General features: G+C 39.5%; 1 protein-coding gene across 1 annotated transcript; it reads left to right on the forward strand.

Annotated features, from left to right (window-relative positions):
- The first annotated feature begins 89 nt into the window (after nt 1-89).
- Nucleotides 90-20,954, forward strand: INTS7 (integrator complex subunit 7). The gene is made up of 20 exons (XM_027453019.3): nt 90-246; nt 324-453; nt 860-1,006; nt 1,571-1,708; nt 2,204-2,250; nt 2,761-2,960; nt 4,396-4,518; nt 6,948-7,065; nt 7,773-7,907; nt 8,460-8,557; nt 9,227-9,466; nt 10,078-10,215; nt 11,142-11,348; nt 14,458-14,652; nt 15,369-15,472; nt 15,867-15,935; nt 17,039-17,171; nt 18,465-18,563; nt 19,415-19,600; nt 20,495-20,954. Exons 1-20 carry the CDS (start codon nt 153-155, stop codon nt 20,780-20,782), a joined length of 2,889 nt encoding a protein of 962 aa, XP_027308820.1. The 5' UTR covers nt 90-152; the 3' UTR covers nt 20,783-20,954.
- The last annotated feature ends 6,821 nt before the right edge of the window (nt 20,955-27,775 follow it).

Here is a 27,775-nt window from a genome sequence, read left to right on the forward strand (position 1 = left end):
CGCGCGGGCGGGAACGCCCCTCCGCGCGCCGATTGGGCGGCGCGGGCTGGGAGGGCGCGCCCCGCGCGGGCCACACCCACCCGGCGCCCATTCACTAAGGGGCCAGGTGGCGGGACAGGGAGGCCGGGCGCGCATGCGCGGTGCCGGCAGCGATGGCGGGCGGCGGGGGGAAGTCGTTCCTGGCCGAGGCGGGGTACGGCGAGCAGGAGCTGGACGCCAACTCCGCCCTGATGGAGCTCGACAAGGGTGGGTGCGGGGGGCAGGCGCTGCCCGGGGGGGTGGGCGCGGGGCCGCCCGTGCCGTAACCGTGGCTCTCGTGCTAGGCCTGCGCTCCGGGAAGCTGGGCGAGCAGTGCGAGGCCGTGGTGCGCTTCCCGCGGCTGTTCCAGAAGTACCCCTTCCCCATCCTCATCAACTCCGCCTTCCTCAAGCTGGCCGACGTCTTCAGGGTCGGGTAAGCGCCGGCGGTCGGGGCAGGGGGACGCGCGGTGCTGCCCTGGGCTGCGAGCTGCGGGGCCGGGCGCGCCTGGCGGCAGCAGCGGTGGCACCTCCTGGCTTCATCCCTGCAGGGCTGCTCCGGGAAACCCGTCCCAAAGCCTGCAGGGCACCGGCATCCCCTTCCTTCCCCTTACCCGGAAGAGAACGGGGCCCAGGTGTAACACCAACAATGCCACGAAACCGTATCCTGTTCGTATGCCATGCCCTAAATGTGCCCGCTTCAATGTGCCATTTCTAAAGCATGCCCTTTAGCTTTCTTTATTAACCCCCAGAAGTAATAAATTTGTATCACTTTGTACTTAAAGTCTCTGAATTTGCCCTATAAAGCAGCCCGATAAAGATAAGCACGTGTCTTCTAATAGAAACAACTTCCTGAGGCTCTGTGTGCTGAAAGTTACCCAGCAGAGTGAGAAGCACCTGGAGAAGATCCTCAACGTGGATGAGTTTGTGAAGAGGGTTTTTTCAGTAATTCATAGCAATGATCCAGTGGCTCGGGCTATTACGCTTCGGTACGTATGTGTAAATGACCGTAATGCATTTCAACACTAGCTCATTATTAGCTTACTGATCTTCAATAATAAAATCTGCAGCTACCATGAATGGACTGTAGGAGTTGTCTTCTACACTTATCATACAGGTGAAAGCAGAGCTGACGCACGTCAGGACGCAGTTGGCCCTCTTGGCTGCCAAAGCACACTGTCGGCTCATGTTCAGCTTGCTGTCAATCGGAACCCCCAGATCCGTTTCATAAAAGCATCTTAAAAATGCTTGGTGTTTCTAGTGCCAAAGTGTGCTCTTAGTTTTGTAAGAATTTTTGAAGCTTATCGCTTCTTTCTTTCCAAGCTAAAGGTACCAAAATATAATTGATGTTTTTATTGAATGACAAACGTGAGACAGGCCAACATTTTTACATTGCCTATCATTAATGTTTGTTTGTTTCTGTAATCAACATGAAAGGAACACACATAAAAACTGAAACTTTTGAGCAGTCCTTTCATGTTTCTGTTCAGTTTCATCTTGCGTTTCTTGACAATCACTGTGCTTCCTGATCCCATTGTGATCTGTTTGTGTAGGATGTTGGGCAGTATGGCATCAATTATTCCCGAAAGGAAGAATGCACATCACAGTATTCGTCAGAGTTTGGATTCCCATGATAATGTGGAAGTTGAAGCTGCTATATTTGCTGCTGCCAACTTTTCTGCACAATCAAAGTAAGATGTAGTTTCTTCTCCATTTTTCATATTACAAAGAATGGAAGCTCCATTGACACTGTCGCTCACAAAATTTAGTATTTTCTCCTCTGGTGCCAGCCAAGTCATTTATAATAATTATGTGTAATAACAGTGTCGTAGGGAAATCTGAATCAAGTTTAATAGGAAGCCTTTTTTCTAAAATACCAATGAAAAGCTCATAAATACGGGAATGCAAAGCAATAGAGCAACTTTAATCAAGGATTATTTTACAGAAATTATAGTTGGCAACTATGTGTAATGCTGCTTGTCACTTTGATACATATTTAAAAGCTTCCATTTTATCATTTGATCATTCCCATGTGTAGGAGTTCCAAAACCCCTTAAGACTGGGCAGGCACTCTTGTAAAAGGTTTTGTTATTAAAATGCAAGGTTCGGTACTTCTGTTGATTTTTATTATTAATAACAATAACAATAAATTTAATTTCACCCTTACTTTGTCATTTTCTCTACAGGGATTTTGCTGCAGGAATATGTAACAAAATCAGTGAGATGATTCAAGGTACATACAAATATTGAAAGATAAAAAGAAAAGCTCTAATTACTCTGAGAATTCTTTATCATCCATATATAAATATCAGATATCAGAACACTGTTGTCCTTATCCTCAAATAATTCCAGTTTTGGAATTAAAATAGCTGAGAAATAATCCGTTATCTGGTTCTTAAAATCCAAGTGATCATAACGCCCCTTTGGTAAAAAAAACAAAAGCTCATCTGTAGTCCGGTGAATGAGACTCTATAACACTATTGCAGTTTGCTTCAGATAAGTTAATATGTGTATTACCTGCAATGAGGCAAGGAGCCACCTTTCCAAAGCACTCTTAAAGTGTGTGGTACTGTTATGGTTATGCTGGTAGCCAGTGGACGAGTTATTTGAAACTAATGCAGGTGTCTGCACAATCCACATCAAGTGGTGATAGTAATGCAAGGGCGTTGTGTGTCTTAGTACTGCCAAAAGACAGCACAACGGACTAACAGCCTGGACTAACAGTCTCTGTTCCCTGTTACAGGTTTAGCCACACCTGTGGACTTGAAATTGAAGCTGATCCCTATTCTACAGCACATGCATCATGATGCTAGCCTGGCCTCCAGCTCCCGGCAGCTGCTTCAGCAGCTGGTAACATCATATCCTTCTACCAAGATGGTCATCGTTACTCTTCACACGTTTACTCTACTTGCTGCTTCTTCTTTGGTTGACATTCCCAAGCAGGTAATTCTTCCTGAATTCATTCCTTCAAATTAAAGTACAAAGCACATTTAAAACCAAACCAAAAAAATTCAGATGCTAGATGATGCTGAAAATATATTAAAGGATATGCTGATTGCCACTACATACTATAGAGAATCTTCCTTGGAAATCAAGTGAATTAAGAAACCAAACAGGTCATTTTTGGGGTTTGTTTGTTTTGTTTTGTTTTTAATCAGAAAATGTCCATCTTTCGTGTAGAACCCATGGTTCGCTTCTTACTACTGTATGTTCTCTTGGGTAGTGGGTGTGCCTTTCACCTTCCCTGCATGCAAGGAAATGAATAATTCAACTGCATAGAGTGCATTCAAAAATGAGTTTATTGAAGGACTCTGAGGAATTTGAGTCTGTTGCTATAATTTAGGTCTATAAACCAAGTCGTGGGAAAGCAGTGATGGAAAAATACGATGCTTCTATGTTCTGTTAATGTGCTTTGTGGATGTGATTTATATAGCAAGTCTGAACACAGTGACATTTGAGATTCATCTAACTAATCCTTGTAAAGTGGTCATAAAAAAAATTATTGGCCTTCTTTTAATGCCATACATCTATGGAATGCTGGTGTCTGTTACTGCTAGACTAATAGCATTGATCTGTCTGAAACTGCTTTGAATTGCTGATGTCTGTATTTCAGAGATAGTACTGAATCTAAGCCAACTAAAACACCACTAGAAAACTTGATGTGCTTTTTTATGGCAGTAAGATGGTGTTTTAGGCTGTGTTTCCACAACACAGCAGACTATGCTGCTTATGTAAGTTGAGTAGACAGAATGGAGTTGGAGAGCAAAACCATGGTTGACATGTTCATGCAGTCTCCCATTTGCTGGTTGTTCCATCTCCAAATCTCCAAAAAATTAATGCAACAAAGGAGACTTAGTTAAGTGTCATTTCAATTAATTTGAAATAAATGCTTCATGTGCTGGTGGGTGATTTTTTTTTTTTCTTTAATCTGTTTGGGCTTTTTGGTAGGTGCTAATACATACATAGGCCATCTGCTGGTCTCTGACTGCAGATTATGTAGACACCTGAATTAGTGTCACATTCCTGGAATACTTGCTATTAGCATAATCATCACAATGTAAAGTGTTTACTGAGGGTTTTGGAAATGTTTTATCAGTATTTCTGTAAGAGCTGAAACAGCTCTCAGGGCTTCTTGGGTATGCAGGGCAGTGAAAAACAGCGTGCATGAGCAGGGAGGCAGAGAAGAATAGCAGGAATTGGCTGGAATCTTGCCATGGAATCACAGACTGAGTAGAGGCTTTGCCATGTAGCAAGCAAAAAGAGACATGTAGGGCATAGTAGTTTTAGATGAATATTCCCAAAGTTCCTTCTTGAGTCCTTTTGAAAAGGCTTCCTTCCAGTAGCATCTCTTTCTCTTAATTAATGTACTTTGTTACAGGTCCAGCTTCTGTTGCAGTACTTGAAGAATGACCCCAGGAAGGCTGTGAAGAGGCTTGCAATCCAAGATTTAAAGTTGTTGGCCAATAAGACACCGCATACCTGGACGAGAGAAAATATTCAGGTTTATGCATTTTTTAGCTAAAGTTTATTACAAAACTTTGCAATAAGTTATAGAACTCTTTCCAAAAGAATAATTTTGGAAGTGAAGGAAGAACGTGCCTCTCCATATCCTTAACATAGACAAAATCTGCCAGAGTAGCCAAATATTAATGAATAACTGAAGTATTATAACTGAAGTATTATATATATTATACATATAAAAACTGAGGAAAGGCACTTATGTGTAGTAGGCCTTTTTGCAGTAAAGAAAAATTTTGCACCTGACAAACTCATTTAAGATAGTAGACATAGAAGCTGAATGTTTTTGTTAATGCTGTGATACTGAACATGTATTAATGCCCTCATGTCACAACGTCTTGTGGCTGTGGGATGTGTCAAAGCGTGTCATCCAGCAAGGTATGCTTGAACAGATGAAAGTAACTTTGATTTTATCACTAAGAATCAATGGGTCATTTTCAGTAATGTCTTTGTGACTCTTCGTGTATGAATGAGTTCCTAAAAGGTGTTTATAGCATATCTGCATTATCTGGGGAAACCATTGTTACATTGGAAATAGGATTGCATCTGTCTTTCAATTGCAGTTGTACATTTACATTTCTTTCCCCCTCTTGCCTTTCCCTTTTTCTGGTAGAAATGACTATAGAAAATAACTTCAGGTTAGACTAGATTCTAATTGGTAAAATAAATATTTCAAAAGCTTAATGGCAGAGGTTTATAGCTCTGCTTATCTGATTTTAGTACTCTTGGAAAGCTGCTTTTGCTATATGTTGTTGGAGTATAAGGCAACTGGGCAGAAAAAATGTGTAGTTCTTCTTTTGTTAATAGTCACATGAGAAATAACACATGCTTTTCTTTGTCTCCAGTACAACAAGATGATGATTTAGTGTGTAGAGGTTTTTGTTTTAGTGAAATGGTTCATTTTCCATAATGTTTTAATATCTGAAATGTATTTCTCTTAGGAATTTTAAGGAATTGCTTTAATTGTTTATGAATTCTTTGTGGTCAAAATGTTACTCTATACCATTACATCTGGGTGGTAGTTGTCTTAGTACAAGTGAGAGACATGATAATGTGGCTTTCATCATTATACGATGTTTTTAAGTATTTTTGCTGGTTGAAATGCACAGGAGACAGTTCTGTTGTTGAAAGTAGACCAGTGACTGGGTTAGTGTCTACAGCACATTACTGCTTGCTGAGCCACATATAGTGGTCATGAGAGATCTTTCTGAGTTCTGAAGCTTAACATTTTGAGTTGGGCAACTCTTTCCCATATATTTAAACAACTTGATAAATGTTTATACAGCAGGGACTGGGACAGACCCTCTTTTTCTCATGGCAAAACCTCTTTCTGGTACCGTTTCAGCAGTGTTGACTTTTTAGCATTTTGGGTCTGGATAGGTCAGAGAGGAGACTTTGTCTTCAGACCGTGGAGGCTTTACTGACTTTCAGACTTCAGTTTTAGAAGCTGATGCCTTTGATGCCTAAACCAGTTCATTAGGATATATATGTCAAGATATTTTCTGGATGCGTCTGACTTCTAATGCTTATTAGGTGGGCTAAGGCGAACTCTGCTTTGATTCTTTGACTTTTTTCCATCAGTTTTGCCTGTTTTGGTCATAGGCCCTTCTCATGGTGTTTTTCAAGGTGTTGGCTTCAGACCATAATGTATTTTGTTTGTATGTAAGCATACACCTGTTTAATGCTACTGTGTAAGAGCAGCATTTGGTCCAAGGGTGCTGTTGCTGAGCACTTCAGATGTGTAAACTAAGACGAATTTACCAATGAAGACACAAGTTCTTGTGTTTAGTGAGATAGAAATGAAAAAGGGGAGTTCTTACAGTGCTGCATGTCCGTGTATCCTGGCTGTTTACACTGTAACTAGATTGGAAAGGGACAAGTCCTAAACCGTGATTTTCTGAAAGTTACCGAAGGTGCATTTCTTCCTACTGACTGCAAAGGTAACTGACTGCAGCCTGCAGTCTGTCCTGCCAAGTCTTCTAGGTTTCCTCATAGGTACTATTTCAAGTACCTCAATATTCCTCTGTCCCTCAGTCCTGCGGATTGTTTTAAGGCAAAATGCTCAATATAGCTGTAATAGACTGGAGAATTGTCCTAAAAGCTTTTGCAATGTTTGGTCTATGAGACATGATAATATTTTTGTCACTGCTTTTTAATCAATAAAGTGGTTTGTAAGTGGTGTTTCCTAGCATACAAGATCCACTGACAATTTTTAGCAAGCCATATCCTCAACCTACTAAACCCAGTGCTTCAGGACATGAGTTCTAACTTCTGAATTCAGTATAAGTATTTTTCAATGGGAAAAATTCTGATTCATAGAACTTCTCGCAGACAAGTACAACTAAATATTTAATACAGATAGCTCATGGGACTTCCTTCCCTTTGTATCTTCTCCCTTCTCTTAATCTGTAGGCGCTGTGTGAATCTGCTCTTCACACCCCTTATGATAGTTTGAAACTGGGCATGCTATCTGTTCTCTCCACGTTATCAGGGACCATTGCCATTAAACAGTACTTCAGCAGCGCTCCAGGTAAGAAAGCTAGATCAGATGATTACTTAAGCATTTTTGGTGGATTGGCTACCTACCGGTAAACAGGTCAATCACTAAACACTTTGTGGCATATTCTTAAAGTATATTTTTCCTCGAGAACACTGATGGTCAGTTAGGCTGTTTTCACTGTATGTACTCTTATATGGGATAGTAATATATCGATAGACCCAGTCATGGTCTGTTCTGGATTTTGTGGCTAATAAACTTTGTTTACCTTTGGGTTTTAAAATTCTATTTATACACTAAGGAAACAGCGTGCTTCTTAACTGGTCAACCTGTGTTCTGCTTAAGGTGCTTTGAAATCATGGATTTGCATGGTTTATTAGAATGAATAAACTGAGCAATGAAGCATGGAGGCTTTATGGTATGAGAAAGAATAGACATTTCAAAATGGTTCAGGATGTCTCATCCTTAAAATGGTGATAGTTCCTGAAACATCAACCTTTAGACCTGGATACTCTCTTGTGTATATCTAACTTGCATTCAAGAAAGGCTTTTGTGTTTGTATATATTGGAATACATGTTAAAATGATAGGATGAAAACATATGAATTAAAATAAATGATTTAACAAGCAACAAAAGCACCCTAAGTCAATGCAGATTTTGTGCATAAATGTACTTGAAAGATTTGTGGTACAATTAAGGAATGTGCTCTTTTATGTCCTGTCTGTCTTCTCTTTATTTAGGAACAGCAGCTACAACTGCAAGGTCATTTGATTTAGTAAAACTAGCACAGGAGTGCTGTTATCATAATAACCGTGGCATTGCAGCTCATGGAGTGAGAATTCTAACTAATATATCAGCCTCTTGTCAGGAAAAAGGTAAATGAAAGCAAGGACTATGAAATGAGTCTATTTACAGTCAGGCTTATGCACTTAGCACATATTAACTGGTCTTGTCTGTAAGGCTGTCTGATCCTTTACCCTGGTCAGGAAGAATGGGGACTGTAATCTAGTAGAAAAAGTTTTGTAGGATTTTATGAATGGTTGGTAAGGTTCCATCTTCTGTTAACTTACATAAAATTACCAAGTGCAGCAGAGCTCCTGTTAAATAAAAGCTTGTCTTACCTATGTTGTAAGCTACTGAATTTCTTGTTGGTCTTTGAAAACTCTTAGAACAAAGTCTGTTGCAAAAGAAAAACGTGACATTTAGAAGGCATAGTCTAGAATCGTTATGTTGACCCTACATATGTCACAGTTGGTGTGACTGGTGAATAGTTACCTGAGAGATTGAATTGTTTGAAATCAAAATAAAGGAAGGCAGAATTATTAGGAAAATACTCATCTATCATCACTGCAACACCAGTGCAAGTATTATATTGATTGTGATCAGAAATTGTAACAGGGAGCTGACTGACTGTTTCTTTTTCTTAGATCTTCTGCCTTTGGAGCAAGATGCAGTTTTTGGCTTAGAGTCTCTTCTTGTTCTTTGTAGTCAAGATGGCAGTCCAGGAGCTCAAGCAACCTTAAAGGTGACACTGCTGTTGTCTTTTCATTAGCACAGCTGTAAGTTACAGTAATGGTTTGTATAGCAGAAGGGCTAAAGTGCACCAGATCCTTTTTTAGTGGAAGCACAGCATATTGGGGAAAAAACCAAAATTTTTCTGTGTTCTGCCAGCAATTGGAGTTCAGAGTGGTAGTACACAACTGTAACATGACCTCTCTCAGCTCTAGAGTAAGCTGGTTGTCATAATGGAAAAAAGATGCATCCCTCTGATGAACAGCTGTAAGGAAACATAAACATGGGATGGAGGTGTCTGTGGAGGATGGAGAAATTTTTGGAGAGACCCTGATTTTTGGAGATGGGGATGCAATTTGTGCATGATTACAACATTCCTATGATCTATTATTTTTAGTATTTTACTTCATAAGCTGCTACCAGGAATTTAGTCTAGTTATTTACCTGTAAAGGCTGATAAGAGAAAAAAGATTTATCGTTTCTTGAATTTGTGGTATGTTTGTGCTGTGAGCTCAGGGATAGAGACTTGGGCTCTTTGGATATCTTCTCTGTGTGGTATGTGATTCTGAAAATACTAGCACTTCTGCATTTCTGTAATCACACTTTCAGTTAAGTATCTGATTTTGTTTTATTTTTTAAATAGACATTGTATTCATTGTATGTGTTGGTGTGTGAATTGCAGATCACCTTAACGTGCATGGTGAAGTTGGTCAAGAGCCGCCCTCACCTGAGCCAGTCTGTGGTTGAGTCTCTGTTGACCCAGCTGCACAGTGCCCAGGATGCTGCTAGGATCCTCATGTGCCACTGTTTGGCAGCTATTGCCATGCAGCTGCCCATCTTAGCAGATGGGATGCTAGGAGACCTGATGGACCTCTACAAAGTAATTGGACGATCTGCCACAGATAAAAAGCAGGAACTCTTGGTAAGACCTCCTTCTGGTGAACAATCCTGGATGGATAAAGCCTATAAACTACTGTGGATGGAATTTTATTTTAATTTTATGTTTTTGTTTTAACGGTGGTCTAAGCCGTTTGGTATGCCCAAGTTGATGTGCCAGCCTATAGCCTTATTTTTGGTTTTCTTTTAAGCTTTGACTGCGTAGTTCAGCTCTATCTATGAGGTGTGATTTCGATGTTGAATGCTGGTGTATGTGTTCCATTAGATTTGCCAGCAGATGGCACTGCTTAGACAAAGCTAGCTAAAAAGGTATTGGGATAGTCTGTCAAATAATGCTTAGAGAAAAAACAAGATGGCAGATCTCAATTTGCATGTGGTAGTCTCTGATACGTGTCATTGACAACAAATAGTTTAGTTACCCCAAAAGTTAAGATTGACATATGACAGAGAAGAGTTCTTCGGTTAAAATATGTGTTAAGTCTTTGTAGTTTTGAGTCCAAAATCAAGCAGACCATTTCTGGTAGTTTAAGAAATGGGGCTGGGTTGTTTTTGTTTTCTTTGATATTTTTTTCTCCTTGTTTTTTGTTTTGTTCCTGGAATCCACCCTTCTTCCTTCATCCTTCTGCTCTTCACTAGGTTTCTCTTGCCACAGTGATATTTGTTTCCAGTCAGAAAGCCTTATCTTCAGAAATCAAAACTGTTATCAAACAGCAGCTTGAGAATGCCTCCAATGGATGGACAGCTTACAGGATAGCCAGGCAGGCTTCCAGAATGGTAAGTGCAAACATCTGGAGAAAAATGTTTTGGTGTGGTTGGAAGGATGCTAATGATTTCTTAGATCTGGAAAAAGAAAATAAAATGATAGGAGTCAGAAGGAAGAAACCAATTTTGGGGGGAATATGTAATGTTTTCTCTTAATTCCTTAAAATGCTGATTCAGGTATATACTGTTCAGGGCAGTCATCCGATCAGGATGGTTTTCCTAGCCATTTGTCTTTTTGAAGTATTTGAGAAGGATGAAGGTAACAGCCTCAAAAATGTCCTTTTTTTGGAGCACACGAACTCTGCATTGCATAGCTGCTCTTTAGAAGGTGATACAGGCCATCCTGATGTGTGCTTCTCTTCAGTGTGAAGAAAGGAAGGAAAAAATACTGTTTTTCTGTTCCCTTCCATCAAGTCATAGATGGGGTTAGAATTGCATAGAAACCTTAGTACAAAATGCTGAGGTAATTTTAAATAGATAAAGTACATAATGCAGAAGAGAGGACTGAGCATAGTGCTCTTTTGGTAAATCAGTCAGGGTTCCTGGTTTTAGCTCTGAGCTGATCTTGATAGCTCCAAACCCAGTGTTACTGTGAGGATGAAAGAGATGTCTTCAGGTTTTTGTTGGTTTTTTTTTTTTTTTTTTGGTTCATTTTAAAAAAAAAAAAAAAAGGGCTTGATAAGGTAAGAAACAAATCTAGAAATTTACTGTCCTGTATAAATAAGTACTGTAGTTCATACAGGCTGATCTTTCCATAAAACAAGGCTTTGTGGTTTTATTTATTGTTAGCATTGTCATGATCAAATAATTGAAAGAAGTTTCACTATATTTATTTTTGAAGTATGACTAATTCTGGTGATGTTACTCTTCTTATTTGCATTTGTTACTTAGAAACCCATGGCCTTCTTTCTTATCCCTTCTAAACATTGTCATTACAGGGTAACCATGACATGGCCAGAGAGCTGTATCAAAGCCTGCTGACTCAGGTGGCCTCAGAACACTTCTACTTCTGGCTGAACAGTTTGAAGGAGTTTTCCCATGCAGAGCAGTGTCTGACAGGTTTGCAAGAGGACAACTATAGCTCAGCGCTTTCTTGCATTGCTGAAGCTTTAAAGTCATATCACAAAGGAATAGCATCACTGACGGTTAGCACAGAGCTTCTACTTCATTGGTAGTGGTTTTATATATTGTAGGTCCATTTAGTTCCTGTTTTTAAACCTCTGAAAAGTTATTGCAGATGTCTGACATCTGCAGCCTCTTTTTGAGAGGACTGCAAGGAAAAGCCAGTTTTAACCCACGGTATCTTCAGAGACAAGGTTCTGTAGCTAAGCTGACTAGCTAGTATCTCTCTTTTCTGCCTTCCCACCCCCTGACTTCCTGTCTTGATCAAATCATGGGATATGACAGAATATTTTTTTTTTCTTGACGTTACAGTACTCGAAATTTTTCACTCCTTATATTGGCTGAATAAATGCTGTTGTAATGACTTAGCCTGGGAATTAGTCTGAATTGACTCCTAGCTTGTTGAGATGCAGAGAGGATTGAATTGTCCTCCTTCCTCCTACTGAGTTCACATTGCCTTGTGTTTAACAATGTGGTCCTATGGAATCCTAACAATAAAGCAACACCAATTCACTAAGAGGAATTCATGCTTCAGTATCTCTCTAACATCTAGAAGACATGGGGAGACCCATCTAATTAGATGTTTATATTTAATACAGGCAGGAAAATATTGTTGCTGAAACAGGTCAGTCTGTGGGTCAGTAACTTAATCTCTTTCCCTAGATTTTTTTTTTCTGTTGAAGAATTTCTGTTTTCATCTCATCTCCTCTGCTGACTTCATTTCCTGTGTTGCCATGCATATTGCACCCAGAAAAGCACTTCCTTCTGAATTGTGGTCCACAGGAGTAAGTGCAGATTTCAGAGGGTTAGAGAAGAGGAAGCTGTGCATCGTCTTTTGTTGTTGTGATTTTTTGTTTGTTTGCTGGTTGGCTGTTGCTGACTCCTTGCACCGCTACAAATTTCTCACCGTGCTTGAGCCTCTCAGCTGTGAAAGGAGCTGCTCACTGCTTGCATCTACATAACTCGGTGTTTCAAAGGGGAGCAAAGTGTCACAAAGGGCCCATGGCAGTCTAACTGCAGAAGATCTTAGCTGTCTCTCTTTCCTCTGGCTCCGGCTTTACTGTTGCTTCTGTTTCAGTGTAGAGCATCACTCAGCACTGCAGACCATTAGTGCAAGTGATGAAGCCTGTGTAGTTGTCCACCCTGTAGCTGGAAAATGCTGTGCCAGGTAATCTGTTGCAGATATTCAGTCAGCCCAGTTTAGCGATGATGAAATACGCAGACAGTGTCAGATCTCATTGGGAAATTTCTCAATTCCTTCTTGATATACGTGCACCCCTCCTCCTTACATTGCTGTATGCAGAATGTCTTTTCATATGAGTTTCTCCCCTTGAGGGAAAAAGTCTAATTACTTTATGGATGAGAGGTGTGTGGGGCAGGGAGTTGTCATCAAGTCTGTCAGCCACAGTCCCCTCTGTCTCACAGTGTGCTTCCTTGTGTTGTTAGCAAGGGTTTTGAAGTAAGACTTCATCCTTTTTACACAGAACGCTCATCTCTTTGGAAACTTTGCTTGTTTTTCACTGCTGGTAATCCAGAGAAGATACAGAACTTGAACAAAGCATTTGTATAATTAAGTAGCACTAACTCCAAATATGTTGATAAGTGGCATCATTTGAAGAACTTAACTGAGCCAAAGAACTTTCTCTGTCATTTTCACAAAAAGAACTGTAACTCAATTATTGGCCATGGCTATGTGGGGAGCAGATAATATAAATTGTAGTATTAATGAGACAAGCTTATATTTCCATTTACAAGAATCAAGACTGATTTGTTCTACTAAAAATGTCTGTGTTTTTTTTCTGATCTAAAGTACTGAGACTTCACTCTGTAAAAACATGAACTCTCTGTAGAGTAATTACAGTACAGTGAGATCTTTTCCTCAGAGGACTTTCTGAGACTACCCTTGCAGAATAAACTGAGCAACTTCCATTCAAAAGTGCAGGCAGGGGGACGGTTATGCCCTTGGAGAAGGGAAAGTGAAATGCTAAGGGGGGTGGAATAGCTTAAGTGGAGAATAGCTTGAGTCTTGCTTAAGACATTTTCTTTGGTTGAAATCTAACCCAATAGTTTAAGGTGATTGCAGCTGGCTGATGTTTCCTTACTTTAGTCAATCGTAGGCCAGTTCTCAGATGACTTGGGATGTTTGTGAAATACTTGTTTTCCTGTCAGAAAAAAAAAATATATAGTTCTTGGTAAGGTATTGTAGAAGGGTTGTAACTTCTCACTTCCAGAAGTGGCCTCTGCTATTGTGAAATGAGAAGCACTGAGTAAGACGTGCAAAAGTTTATTTTTTATCCATTCTATATGTAAAAGAATGTCCTGGTTCTTTGTTTTGCAGGCAGGTTTCCTCTCAGCTAGAGAAAAAAGGGTGGTCCTCTCAAATCCATCAGAACAGAAAAAACAATAATGGATTTTTGGCCTGACTAGTATCAAATCTTTTGAGTGCTGCAATTTGCCCCCCTCCTAGCTTTCTTAAGCTGTCATGGATGCTTCTCCGAGACAGATAAGCTCTTAAGGAACAGAATTTGATAGAGACATAATTTTTAAAAAATAGCAGCATTTTCCTCCTGGGGTTCTGTTGTTTACGCTTCTTGGTTGTCACTGAACTGTCCCTGTCTTCATCAGATGCAAGGTTCAGTGCCTTTGTTCCTGTCCATTTCACAATTCCAAGAAAATCAAAGTTGATTATTCCTTTTTGGTGCAGGTACCTTTAGCCAGTTTTTTATCTTGTGGCTCATGCAGAGAATCACTTTTTCGGTCCTCTGTGAATCAGAAGGCAAACTGTGTCCTCCCTTAGGGCAGAGACTATCTGGACTAGTCATTTGAAGTCTAAAGGCTTGGCCTTTAGGATAGGAAATAGGTGCCCTAATAGTACTGTAGCAGCTCAAGTCACACTTGGTACAAGGATGATACACTTGAAGTACAGCTTAGTAATTCTGTAAATTTCCGTGGCCTTCATATTCAGCATGATTTACATCGAGCAAATCCGTTAATTGTGGTTTTGAAAAACAGCTTTTGGTACTGACCTGGAGAGTTCAGTTGTCTGATGAGACAGTTCAGTGACATTGCAAAGTTATTTTACCATGTTTGCTTTTGACCGAGATTGCCAACATTCCTATTACTGTGTTTCAGGCTGCTAGTACACCACTTAATCCTCTGAGCTTTCAGTGTGGATTTGTGAAACTCAGGATTGACCTTCTGCAAGCTTTTTCTCAACTTATTTGTACCTGCAACAGCCTAAAAACAAGTCCACCACCAGCTATTGCCACAACAATTGCTATGACATCAGGAAATGATCTCCAACGGTGTGGACGGATCTCTAACCAGGCATGTATTCTTGTTCCGCTCTTCAGTGTAGTTACTTTTATAACTGGTGTGAATTTTGTTTCTCAGCAGAGATACCAGATGAAAGAATTGAAAAGCATCTGCGAAAAGCGTGACTGAACAGTGGGCCTTGGTTTTCCCCTATAACTGTAGGGAAGCAGAGCATGTTTTTTTCCACATTCGTGCACACAGTTTCCAAGAATATGCAGGCAGTAACCCAGGCAATACACTCAAAATTGCAGCGAGACCTTTCCACCTTGCTTTGAAACACATCAGATACCGTGTTTATATTAGTTAAAAGTAAAAATACACATTTAAGGCTCGCACTGTAATTCTTCCTGGTGAGTGTTGGCAAGCAGCTTGGTACCATACAGAATACCAAAGCAGGGGGTTTCTAAATGCACGTAGCCTGCAAGAAGGAATCAGTGGGTAGTCTTTGAAAGACAGAGCAGTTTGGTTTGTCAGTGGGGGAGAGTGGAGGTTGTTCATGGTTTTTGCTTTTAACCCAAAAAAGGATATGTTTGTGTTTTGTTACAGGAAAAATACCTGTATAAAGCATGGATAATACTCTGTCACTCTGGTGATTTTTATCTGTGTGAAGAAGCAAAAACTTTCTATATCTGCTTGAATGTTGTCTTATTCCTTCAGTTGTGTATGTTAGTATAGTGGTTTTCTGGATGTATGATTTTTTTTTTTTGACCGCTAATTTGTCTCCGTAGATGAAACTCTCAATGGAAGAGTTCCGAAACCTGGCTGCACGGTATGGGGATCTCTATCAATCATCTTTTGATGCGGACTCAGCAACTCTAAGGAATGTAGAACTGTATCCTTTTAAAAGCTCAGAGTTAGTCCTCTTGTCTTCTCATGCAGACAGCATGAAGGTTAGCAGTCCTTTCTTCTATGAAAGCTGGCACAAAGCCATTTTGAAGCAGTTTACCTAAAAATTGGATACTTTTTTTTTTTTAATCTATTTGGAAATGGGTACTGCCGTGCTATTGTTTGGAATTAGTTTCTGAAAAAGTTATGACTCAAAACTTGCAACTGCCAAGTATAAAACTTGGAATTTGGTAGTGTTTGCTCTGTTTCCTAAAGGAACGGTGATAGGATTACTTCATGAAAACTAGAGAAGTAAGGAAAAAAGCCAGTAAATAGTACTGCATTTCTTGTTTTAGGAACCCAAGTTTGTAAGTCTCTTAACTCCTTATTGTTAATATCAGACAACAGCAGAGCTGCCTGTTGATTTCACATGCGATTGAAGCTCTGATTTTGGATCCAGAATCTGCAAAGTAGGTTTGATAGTTAACTTCCTACTCTTTTGCTCTTTGTTTCTAAATCCTTGGGGCTTTAAGTCTAGGAATTCAAGGAATGTTCAGAAATTTTCCCAGTGGACCCTTGTGATTTTATTCAGGGTAGGCTTGAGGATACCTGTTGTTACTGGGCTATAGCTGGCAGTATAGAGACTGTGTTTCAGATTCTGCTTTTTATTATTTATTTTGCTCTTGTGAGCTATATTGCACTCATCTTAAATATAGACTTCCATTAAAATAAGCAGCTTTTAATCTCTGGCCATGTATTTTAATATGTGTCATTCTGTGTTAGAATTGTGAGAATTCTCTCAGAATTGTAAGTGCAAAAAGTAGGTGTATGTTAGTTTCCTTCAGACATGAAGGGCATGTTAGACATGTTCGATTAGTTTAAGCTTTCTAATGTAAATCCAGTACTTTCAACTTTTTTTTTTTAAACTGGACTCATATGCACCAGCAAAATTATGTTGAAGCAACTATGAATTGAATCACTCTTTTGAACTCTGAGTCAGAGATTGAAGGGAAGATAATATAGATAAATATCTTTATAAATGCGTGATTATTCTAAGTTGAAATAAAACTGGACACCCCAAATGACTCCTACTTATTATGAACTAAGCATTGTTCAGAAGATGCGTTAATCATACTTACAAGTATGAAGCTGTGGACTTCAAAAAGGTAGGTGTTTAGGAGGCAGAATTCTATTCAGAACATGAGATTAAGAGTTTCCAGATTTATTCTTAACTCTGGCATTCTCCCTTTTTCTTTGACTTGTGAGGCTTTTTAAAACATTGTAAACGCTGCAGGCTTAAATAAAATCTATTGAGTCTTTTTAGACCTGTAACTGCTTCATGTGAGAAAGGGGGAAGACACAACATGGTGGATAAACTATAGTTAAGAAAGGGTTTAAATGTAAAGTGCAAAGTCTTAGAGTAGAAAAATAATAAATCTGTCTGCCAAAGTGTTTACCCTGTTTATTTCTTAATGGACTTTAAGTTGTAACAGAAATGGTCTGATTGGGATTGAGCACCCTAGATTAGGATGAAGAAAATATATCAGGTACAACAAAATGTTTTATTTTCTAGTTTCCAGGAATACACTTCAAACGGAACAGCACATGTTGAGAGTGAATATGAAAGAAGAATGATGTCTGTATTTAATCGTGTACTAGAAGAAGTGGAATCCCTCAACAGGAAGTATGCTCCCGTGTCTTACTTGGCAAGTAATAGTTTAAATGTATTTTCTGTAGATGAAGGTTCCAAAAACCCATCAGCTCCATATATACACACACACACTCATATATAGTGTATGCATATATCTCCATGGAGGCCAAGAAATTAAAGAGCACACTTTAGTTAACATAAGCTGTTAGTGGCACACAGAACCTGGTCCCTAAGGATATACTCTAATACTTGAAGAAAAAAAAAAAAAATCTTCTAAAATACCTATAAACTTATTGGCCTGATTAAAACAATGCTTTTAAAATTCTGGTGCTAAGAATATGGTAGATGTTGATAAATGTCACAATACCTAAAAGTAACATCAAGTCTCTGACAGATCTCTAATGACACCCACATTCAAATAGTGAAGCGTGGTCTGTTTACTCATGATGCTGTCATGAAGGAGTTCTTCCCCCACCACACAGAGTGCTGGAGGGTCCAGCACTAGCCCGGCTTCAGTTTCTGAGCTGTTGCCAGTTAATACTACGTTGCTGGAGTATAGTGTTTCTCTTATCAGTGCAGGTCATCAGGGAACACAATGTAAAGCTTGCTGAATGCAAACAGTGAGCTGATAACATACTTCTTTACAGTGCTAATATAGTGTTGTCTCTTACTGTTACTGAACATCATAAAGCTGAAGTGCATGTTGATGGAAACAGGGTAGCTTCTTTGTTATGGCTGGCATCTATTTGCCTTTCTTCTAAATTCAACAGCCCTTACCAATTCCAAATTGCATATAAAAAAGAGTTGTGTAAAGTGTAGCTAAGGTAAACCCTGTTAACTTAATTGTCATCGTCATCTCTGTGCCAGCTAAGCTCAGTGGTTTCAGTAGCACTTCACTCTTCTGAACAAGAAGGATGGTACAGTGCAGTAAGGGAAGGAAGAGTGGATAAAAAGCTTAAAACTTATATTATTGCACCATATCAAGTTGTGGAAGGTGCCAGTCTTGTTTGCTGTGGGGGGATTACTATTTATTTTAGAGAGTTTGAGTGTCAGAGTTTTGTGCATGAGTGTTTTAAGCTGCTGACTCTAACACTAGGACTGAAATAATTTACATTTTTCTTTTTCTTGATCTCCTTGCTCTGTCGTGAGCAGAAAACCTTCATAAAGGAAAGAACATAAGCAGAGGCTGAATGTAGTCACTGTCATTGTGGGGGCTGTAATCATATGATTATGTCAATATATTTCTGACTTTTAGTGGAAGTCACTGCAGTTTCATTACCATGAGTGCGTCTTTTCCATATTCTATGAAATATTTCATCTCATTTGATTTTTTTTCTGTTTCTTACAGCATACAGCTTGTCTATGCAGTGCTGTCATTGCCTTGTTGAAGGTACCCCTTTCTTTTCAAAGGTACTTCTTTCAGAAACTACAGTCTACAAGCATTAAGGTAAGTACTGCTCAAATGTGGCCTAAAGTTTCTCTTTATAGTCTTTACTTCATGAGAAAAGCCTTTCTGAAGGCACAAAACTTCAATATCTTTAGTGAAGGTACTTAACAGTCAAACCCAGGTGTGTACTGTAGTTAGGAATAACTTAATATGCATGTCATAACTTGAATAATAGTATGTAATCGTTAAGAACCACTAGGCTGTGACTTAATCAACCAAATAGGATTGAGTTCTTTAATTGCAGGATCTTAAAATAAAACCTGACTGCAATTTTTCTTGTTTCTGCATCTGCAGAACTAAATATGTTCTATGGAAAGGCAGCCTTTATAAGCCTGTATTGTTTTTCCTTTTCCTTCAAAAAGCAAGATTTATTATCTTGAAATAAAATTGTTATATTTATCGGTTGACTGAATAAGAATGGCTATATGACACCCTCAAGAGTGGGGGGTTGAGTGGATTTTGTATTTTTAACTCAAATGGTCCTTTTTTCTGGGAAAAGTGAAAGCCTTAAGATATATGTATATATTATCTATTCTTACAGCTTTTTACTTCTGTGCTTAGGTTCATATACTTAAGAGCTTACTTCTGGATGTTTTCTAGAAGACTTTTACTCATTTTGAAGGTGTTTAATTAAAGAAAGAGTTACAAAGACCATGCCTGATATTGCTGATGGTGCTTACTAAATTTTTATAGTAATCACTGATACAAATTCTGTGTTTACATCTGCTGGTTTCTCTACCAAATCCCTCTTTGAAATTTTACTATAAGATGATGTTCCATTTCATCCTGAAATTGTTTTTGTTTTCCGAGAGGCATAGGATTACATATTTGTCTGTCATCTTGTGTTTCAGCTTGCTCTATCCCCATCTCCAAGGAACCCAGCAGAACCTATTGCAGTACAGAACAATCAGCAATTGGCCTTAAAGGTGGAAGGAGTGGTTCAGCATGGGTCTAAACCAGGCCTTTTCCGTAAAATCCAGTCAGTCTGTCTAAATGTATCTTCAGTGCTGCAAAGCAAATCTGGACAAGACTATAAGGTATGGGTAGAATATGTCCAGGAGGAATCTTAAGCTTTCTTGCTCTATTTCCCTGCTCTTTGTTTGCCTCTGGTTGAAATTAACGGGTTCTTCTCTAATCCTCTCACTGGTGACGCTCAAGTACCAGTGGGATCTGATCATAGTGCTTGGAAGGGATTTGGGATTTCTATGCTTGCTGCAGCTTTTTAGTAACAACTTTTCTTCCATGCTGAAGAGACTTTGTTTGGACCCAGTCATTAGAAATTTGCTTCAGATGAGGGAAATTCAGTCTACCTATATATCAAGGGAAACTCTGGAGGGAAGAAAGTCAGGAACAAATTGTTCTCTGCTGTTTAGTCTCTAGAACTTTTGTCCTCATATTAAGGATTTTTTTGAGTATGGAAATCAGAAAGACAGGCTGTCCAAATAAAATAGCACCTGAGAAGATGCCTGTTAAATTCAAGTGAACAGTTTTATCAAAGATTGCATGCCTGAAGTTCAGGTTCTGCTAACAGTGTTTAGTGAAAGGTCTGTTTTGGTTGGTTTGGGGATTTTGGGGGTTAAGGGAGGTAGTTGCTTCTAAAATAGGACCAGGAAGTGTGTAGTGTTTGTCTGATGTGCATTACTCTGTGAAAACCAGAACCCTGGGGAGGTAGGGGAGACTTGATGTTAGCTGCATTGTTGTTGATAGATGTTAAAAAAAAAAAAAACGTTGATAGATATTAGAAAAAAGAAAATAACATTTGTCAATGAAAACTATGTCAAAACTGACTCAAGCACACATGTGCATTGGTCTTGGAAAACTGAGGACAAAGTTGTTTTTTTTTTTCCCCCTCCTGTCTTTCAAACAGAGAACAAAAAACATATTTTAAGAGGTTATATAAAATGACGTTTAAACCTTTCGTGTGTTCTCAGATTCCTATTGACAATATGAGCAATGAAATGGAGCAGAGGGTGGAACCACACAACGACTACTTCAGCACTCAGTTTCTGTTAAACTTCGTGATACTTGGCACCCATAACATCACAGTAGAGTCCTCTGTAATAGATTCAAATGGTATTGTTTGGAAAACGGGGCCTAAAACAACTATTTTTGTTAAGTCTCTTGAGGATCCATATTCACAGCAAGTTCGTCTTCAGCAACAGCAAGGACAATCATCATCACAGCAGCAACAACAAAGAACAGCATACTCACGGTTTTAATTCCTAGAAGTGACTCTTTTGTGGTCAGTGGTATGACAGTTTTTCTTCTATGGTTTTTTTGAAAGGTGTATACTTTTTCTAGAAGGTTAAATCTCAGATGCCAATTTGTTGCTTTTTAGGTTGATTATCTACAATAAATTTGAACTTGATTCAGCAGAGGGATCAATTCAAACTTGGAGTTGTGCTTAATATTAGACCTTCTCTGTGATCTCTTCACTCCTGTTTATAAACCTGCTGCAGCAGGCTCCATGGACTTTGATAGCAGGGGACACCATAAGAGCTGTTTCACTAGTACTTTCCATACTTAATGGTTTCTTTTTTTTTTAAGCACATGATTTCTAATGTTAGGACATCAGCAAAAACTTCAGCTAGTTAATACAGAATTGAGTGTCATCCCAAGGTGTTTTTTTTTTCTTTATGTGAAAGAATTGGCAGGAATATCCAGAGGTCTTTCTTTTGATGCTTTAATAGCAACTCTCAGTATTCAGCTGGTGTATTTGTATTACCACAATTCATCAGCACTATTTGATGCATGCGTATGAAAGAAAGTTGCAGCGTACTCCTCATACCTGGTTGTTACAAAGGAAGAAGACTGCTGTCAGGGGAGTCTTACAAGAAGCAGGATTTTACAGGTGGGAGCAATAACTGTTTCTCAGATGACATAGCAAAGATTACTGTGATGTTTTTACCTTCATGTATATGAATTTCATGAGGCTTTAGTTCTGAGGGTGTTTTGTTTTTTTTTTTTTGTTTGTTCTTTAAGAGGAAATTAACTTGCAAGTCATTCTTTCTTTTAACTGCTTTGTTTTTAAAAAAAGGAAATTTATTATATGTCTAAGCTTTGTAGTCTTGTGTACTCTTTGAGTGATTTAATAATCCTAATTGTTAGTTTAACAGGATAACATGGGGGAAAGAAAAAGGAGGCCAATACTAGAAATTGATTCAGAATCATTTTGGAAATATGTTGACTCATACATAGTTTTCATGCTTCCTTTGAAACATTAAAGGGTTGAACTCAGCCTGTGTCTGGACTCCCAGACCACGTAACAAGGATCACATAACAAGTTGCTCACCTGGTCATAATAAATTAGCTTTGCTTATCGGGGAGGAGGAAAGATGGCACTTCTTAAGAGACATCACAACTTACAAATGGTGTAATCCTTGTAATTGGAGTAGAAATTTCCATTGTTTTGTAAGTGAATTCCTGTTATTTCTTCAAGTTAATTTCACTGTAAAAGCTGACTAGAGCTTGCAGATTCTTCTTGCTGTATATGCAGAGAGTGCAGTTATTAATTATTACAAACCTAGGTTTCTTTAGCTTCACTGGATGAAGAATCATTTTCACTGTGGCTTCCCTTAACAGTTGCTTAAGAAGTCAACTTTCTTCCTCTTGGCTTGAGACTAACAGGGGAAAAAAAAGTTGGAAGTGATCATGGAAGATTTCATAATACCTTAGTCAGATCCTAAACAGAAAAGACGATGCAAGAATAGAATAGGAAGATTACAGAATTGTTGAAAAAAATCAAGTGTCTTTCTTAAATTTGATTTTCATTTTGTGCAGGAGGCAAGCTACCATAGCCCTTCAAGATGTCTAAAGAAAGTGGTGTTTTCTGTCCCCACGTCAATGGTTATGTAGTTAATTTTGTGTGTGTGCATACATATATAATACATGCATGCATGCATACACATGCCTATAACTACAAATAGCTTATAAGGTCCAGAAAGAGATGATTCACCCATTGCACGTGCAGCCTGTCATATTGGAGACCTGAACTATTTGTAGCTGGTTGTTTTTTCATTAAAGTCCCAGGTCATTTTCTTAGGCACAAAACCCTTTATATAGTAACAGAAGAGAGGAGAAAAAAAAAGCAAAAAGCTCCAGCCTAAAAAGTTAAGTAATTTTTCATACTGCATAGAGAATGTTTCTTGCTCTGTTATTGACTGATATGTTGCTGGAAACCTGTGATGGCTGCATTCTAAACCAGCTTAGAAACAAAATGAAATTCCCACATTTGGAAGCAGACTTTTCTCATAAGTCATACGCTATTCACGGTGCATAGCTGAGCTTATGAGAAGGTTAGCAGAATAAACTTGGGCCAGGTCAAGGCTTTCCCTGGTTGAGCCTTAATTGTCTGCAAGCCAGTAAGATTAACCTTGCTACAATTTAAAAAAAAAAAAAAAAAAAATCCTTCTCCAAACGAATTTGTTTGCCTGATCTGAGAGGCATTCAGAACTCCAGGGACTCGTGTCAACTCTGGAACCAATAAATAATACCTGAAATCTGAACGCTAGGTATGGGAGCTTGGGAATAGGGGGGTAATGTCTTCTGGAAAGTGCCAAGTACTATTTATTAGAAATTAACTTCTATAAGGTGGCTTTCTGGACAAGTATGTGAATTTCTGACAAATGACTGCTGTTGGCTCCTTTGCAGGTTAGATGTGCATGCTGACCAAGCAGGACCCTGAAACCTGTTACTAAACTGCCATTTAAGCAAATACAGTGTTTTAGGTTATGTCAGTTTTATACTGACGTTGATTTTGGCTGTGTTTTTGTTTTTATATGTATTTTTATTCCTAACACAGGGTGTAATACACTTGGCAAACAGCAACCAAATTTTCTCATAGAAATTCGTGACTCAAAATACCCGACAAGAAGTGAGGAAGGTTGTTAGAGCCGCAGCAATGTACAGAAAGCTGTTGAAACTATCAAGGGTAAATGTGATCCTTTACTATTAATAGAAATAGAGAGGTTATCTTGCTTGACTCCTGTTTCTGGTGCCCATACTTGATCCTTTGTCGCATTATCTTCTATAAAGTACTTCTGTGATATGGGCCCAAGTTAAATCTCCGTAACATTTCTCAATAAACAAAGCAGTAACTTGATCACTGTGGCTACTGCAGACTCATAATGGCAGATGGTTCAGGTCTCTCACTCACTGGCAAAAGTAGGAAATTCAGTGGCTAGTCGTTGGTCTTGAGCCTGCTGCTAAGAGTTCAAACTAAAGAGTTTATGCAGGCAAATGCTAGCTATGTCATTATTTAGTCTTTATAATTACGATACATTTTCATCTAGCTTTGATAAATTCTTGGGCTGGGGAGGGGTGAATCTGGTTATCAAACTCAGATGAGTTTGGAAACATTCATAATCCAGGGATTCAAGTGAATCCATGCAGTCCTGCATTAAGCCAATAGTAATCAGGGGCTAGAATTTAAGCTGACTTCCCCAGGGATGATGTAACCAGACTTCCTCAGACGTGGAGAAAATCTTTAAAGCTGGAGAAAACACATTCTTGCGAACCTGTGCTCAGGCATATCAGAAAGTGTTAGATGCTCAGCCAATCTCTTGCTCAAGCCAATGCAGATCCTTACAAGAGGTAGGAAAGGAGTTTTTTCCCATTTAAAATTATAACTTTCTCCAGGGTTTAGAGTATAATCTTCCAAGATCACTTGAGTGACTTGAGTGTTCTTCATAAATGTTTCCCTGAAATTTGCATCTTGGACTTCCCTTTCCTTTCTCCTTGAATATGCACTCATTTGACCTGAGGATTGAAACGCTTTAATTTAGCTAAGGTGTTTTTTTTGTTTGTTTGTTTTAATTTGATAATAAGTGTATGTATATCTTGAATTTAAATCCTCTGAAACTCTATGGGAGTTAGGCAGGTCTAGAAGCAAGTTTAATGGTCCTTTAAATATAGGCATCAATTTTAAAGTGAATTTCTTTACTGATATCACAAATTTACATATAAAAGGAATGGGTAAGATCTGAAAGAATTACATTGTATTCTTAACATCTCTTTTAAATGATGTTAATATGAACACTTGTGGGCTATTAATATGTATAGAAAGTACAGTAGCTGTAGAGCTCTATGCTGAATGCCCCAGTCAGGAGTGCTATGTATATGAGTGCCTGAAGGGAGGGTGCAAGACAAGGAACGTGAACTGGCAGCGTGTGCTTGCAGCCCAGAAAGCTTCTGTGTCTGTGCTTCATCAAAAGCAGCGTGGCCAGCAGGGCGAGGGGTTGGATTCTCCCCCTCTTGTGAGACCCCACCTGGAGTGCTGCATTCAGCTCTGGAGCCCCCAGCACAGGGACAGGGACCTGTTGGAACAAGTCCAGAGGTGGACCACAAAGATGCTTAGAGGACTGGAGCACCTCTCCTATGAGGACAGGCTGAGGGAGTTGGGGTTGTTCAGCCTGGAGAAGAGAAGGCTCTGGGGAGACCTTACAGCGGCCTTCCTGTGCCTAAAGGGGGGCTGCTTCTTCTAGAAGGACAGGAAGAGACTTCTTACAAGGGCATGTAGTGATAGGACAAGGGGTAACAGCTTTAAACTAAAAAAAGGTAGGTTTAGATTAGATATTAGGAAGAAATTCTTCCCTCAGAGGGTGGTGAGGCCCTGGCACAGGCTGCCCAGAGAAGCTGTGGATGCCCCATCCCTGGAGGTGCTCAAGGCCAGGCTGGATGGGGCTCTGGGCAGCCTGGGCTGGTGGGAGGTGTCCCTGCACATGGAACCAGATGTATTACTACACCTGGCTACCGTGACTATTAATTGTCACCTAAGGTGTTCAGACAAGGTCTGTTCTTGCTAAATAAACTAGAAATATGTGTAGATTTAAATAGTAAATCTGTAATCAGTGGTTTGGGGGGTGGGTTGTGGAATAGGTATATATGAAACGCAAGAGGATGTAGTAGTAATCTTTAGGCTGGTGAAATTCCTGTTGTCTTTCAAGCTGGGTTGGGCCAGGAGGATTAGTATAACACCTGGGATGACTAAAGGGGAAAAAAAAGGTTTTGGTTTTGTCCTCCGAAGGTATTTTCAGCTGGAAAAGTTGTCAAGAATAACTAACTTGAAGTCTGTTTTTTTTTTTTTTTTTTTTTTTAACTCTGCCTACTAAGCACATTTCTCTCCTAGTTGACATCTTGTTTCAGCAGTAGTCTTGAAGTTTAGCAGCTTCTTAAAGGCATGTGATGCTGCCTTGTACACCCTGAAAAGAAAACATGCACAGGTGTGTGTATGTGTAAGTGGGTATATGTATGTGCGCATGGAGGGAATGATACTTTGGTATGGAAGCATTTTGCCTTTGGAATAGCTATATATTTTTTTTCTGACTGTCTTCTTTCTGCTGGCTTATGGTGCTTTGTCGTCTCCTTGGTCACCATGTTTATACACGTGCCCTTTTGGTTCTCAGCAGCATCTTCTTACGACACTGTTCCTTTTGTGGCAGCGCAGGTGTAGTCAGGTGTCTGCATTGTCCAAGCCCTGCAAAAGGGTTGGAGAAGTAAGGGAGAGAGGAAGGAGTGGATTTAGGAGCCCTGCCAGCTCACAAAGCGGTTCTGGGTTGAGAACTGGTGGTTCTCTGTGCTTGACTGCTGTAACCCAGCATCCAGCACTATTGGAGTTGCTTGTGCTTCACACACATCGATGCCTCCAAGGACACAAGCTTGGATGCTAAGCCAGAGGAGACTTATCCAAATCCTTGTCCTATTAATCTCCAAGGCATAGAGAGTAATAGAGACCAAAGCACTTATTGAAAGCAAGTGGAAAACAAGTGTTACATTGCTTTTCTTACCAGATACGTTATGCAGTGTTGCAGTTACCTTCTATCTATGTGACTATGAAAGCCAGGTACAGTTTTCTGTTGCGGGGAAGTTATCTGTCTTAGCAGCGATCCTGGATAGCTTATGTTTTTTTGTGCTCCCAGGGACATCTCACAGACAAACAGCAGCTGCTCAAACTCACTGTTGAAGTCACAGACTGCATGTATTTCAGTGAGCTGTTTTAAGACAGCCATCCCTGTTGCTGTACTGCATACTCCCAGAAAGTTGCCTTACTCTGCTGCTTGTCAGCTTAGTGCTGAGAAGTAGGGCGTACCTCCCTGGCGTGCTTATTTGCTTTTAGGATAAAGTCTTGATCTACCTCTTGCTTGCCCATCTCTTATGCTGTCCAATTTAAGGACGCGTTGTTAATGGAACTTCAGTTAACCTCAACCACTCGATCCAAGGATCTCAGACAAGGTAAGAAGGGGGTCACTGAACTTCAAGAGGAAATCTTTCTTGGGGTAGAAAGAGCCCATGGAGATCACTTTAGCTCTTGAGTCTGCTGGATGCTTAACTGTAGTCAAAAGGTGTTTTGTTTTGTTTTGTTTTCCCTTTTGTCAGTACTGAAACAGTTGACCTAGTACAGCAGTCCAAGAGTTGCTGCATTACTTCTATTGCATAGAAATAATAGGCCATAGCCATGTCGCAGTCCTTTTGATTTCTTTTTTTTTTATTTATTTATTTTAAATCATATTCCCTTAGATATGAGACTGATGAAGTCTTTCAAAAATCTGACTAATAAAAGCCATTTTGTGGAGTTTTTAATGGGTATCAGTGATGACTACATAGCTCCGGAGAAGATAAAGGTTTGGATTGGGTGATTTAAAATTTATTTCTCTATAGTTTTGGTATTTCACTTGCTGGTTCTCTGTCTTACAGGTCTGCTCCCTGCTCCCTAGAAGTACTAAATTTAGATACGTAGTTAAATTGAAATCAATAAGTGTTGGTGCTTAATGCACAGCTTTTAACTACAGGGCAAAACCAATGAGTAGCAGTTGAACGAGTAGGGACTGGTAAATATAAACTGGAAGGCATGTGAATGGCTGGCCCCTGCCAGAGGTGATGGGTGAGCCTTCAGGGTACAGTTTCACACTTCACTTAAGGCAGTCTAGCTGCGAGTTGTTGCTGAAGCAGGCTCTCTCTGCTTCTTGTTTCTGCTTCCATCTTTATTCCTTACGTCAGGTAATAAGTTTATCTAGTTAAAGCTTTCATTTTGCTAGGGTGTTTTTTCAGCTGAATCAGCAGGTCTGTCTTAGCTGACTGCAGCAAATTGATCGGAGCCAGTACCAGGAGGGTGCTGGGAGAGAAATACGGTGTATCCGAGAAGTAATAATCAACTGTTGGACTGACTGTGCATCTGCGGTGTGTTTCTGTATTTAACACAAGTCTGGAGGGAACAA

The sequence above is a fragment of the Anas platyrhynchos genome, chromosome 3, assembly GCF_047663525.1.
Source record: "Anas platyrhynchos isolate ZD024472 breed Pekin duck chromosome 3, IASCAAS_PekinDuck_T2T, whole genome shotgun sequence".
Classification (NCBI taxonomy): domain Eukaryota; kingdom Metazoa; phylum Chordata; class Aves; order Anseriformes; family Anatidae; genus Anas; species Anas platyrhynchos.

Excerpts from the sequence above, each read along its gene's own strand:
- INTS7 (XM_027453019.3), top strand. The coding sequence starts at position 153 with ATGGCGGGCGGCGGGGGGAAGTCGTTCCTGGCCGAGGCGGGGTACGGC. Across the intron at positions 17,172-18,464 it reads ATGCTCCCGTGTCTTACTTG|CATACAGCTTGTCTATGCAG; the intron begins GCAAGTAATAGT and ends TGTTTCTTACAG. Across the intron at positions 18,564-19,414 it reads TACAGTCTACAAGCATTAAG|CTTGCTCTATCCCCATCTCC; the intron begins GTAAGTACTGCT and ends CTTGTGTTTCAG.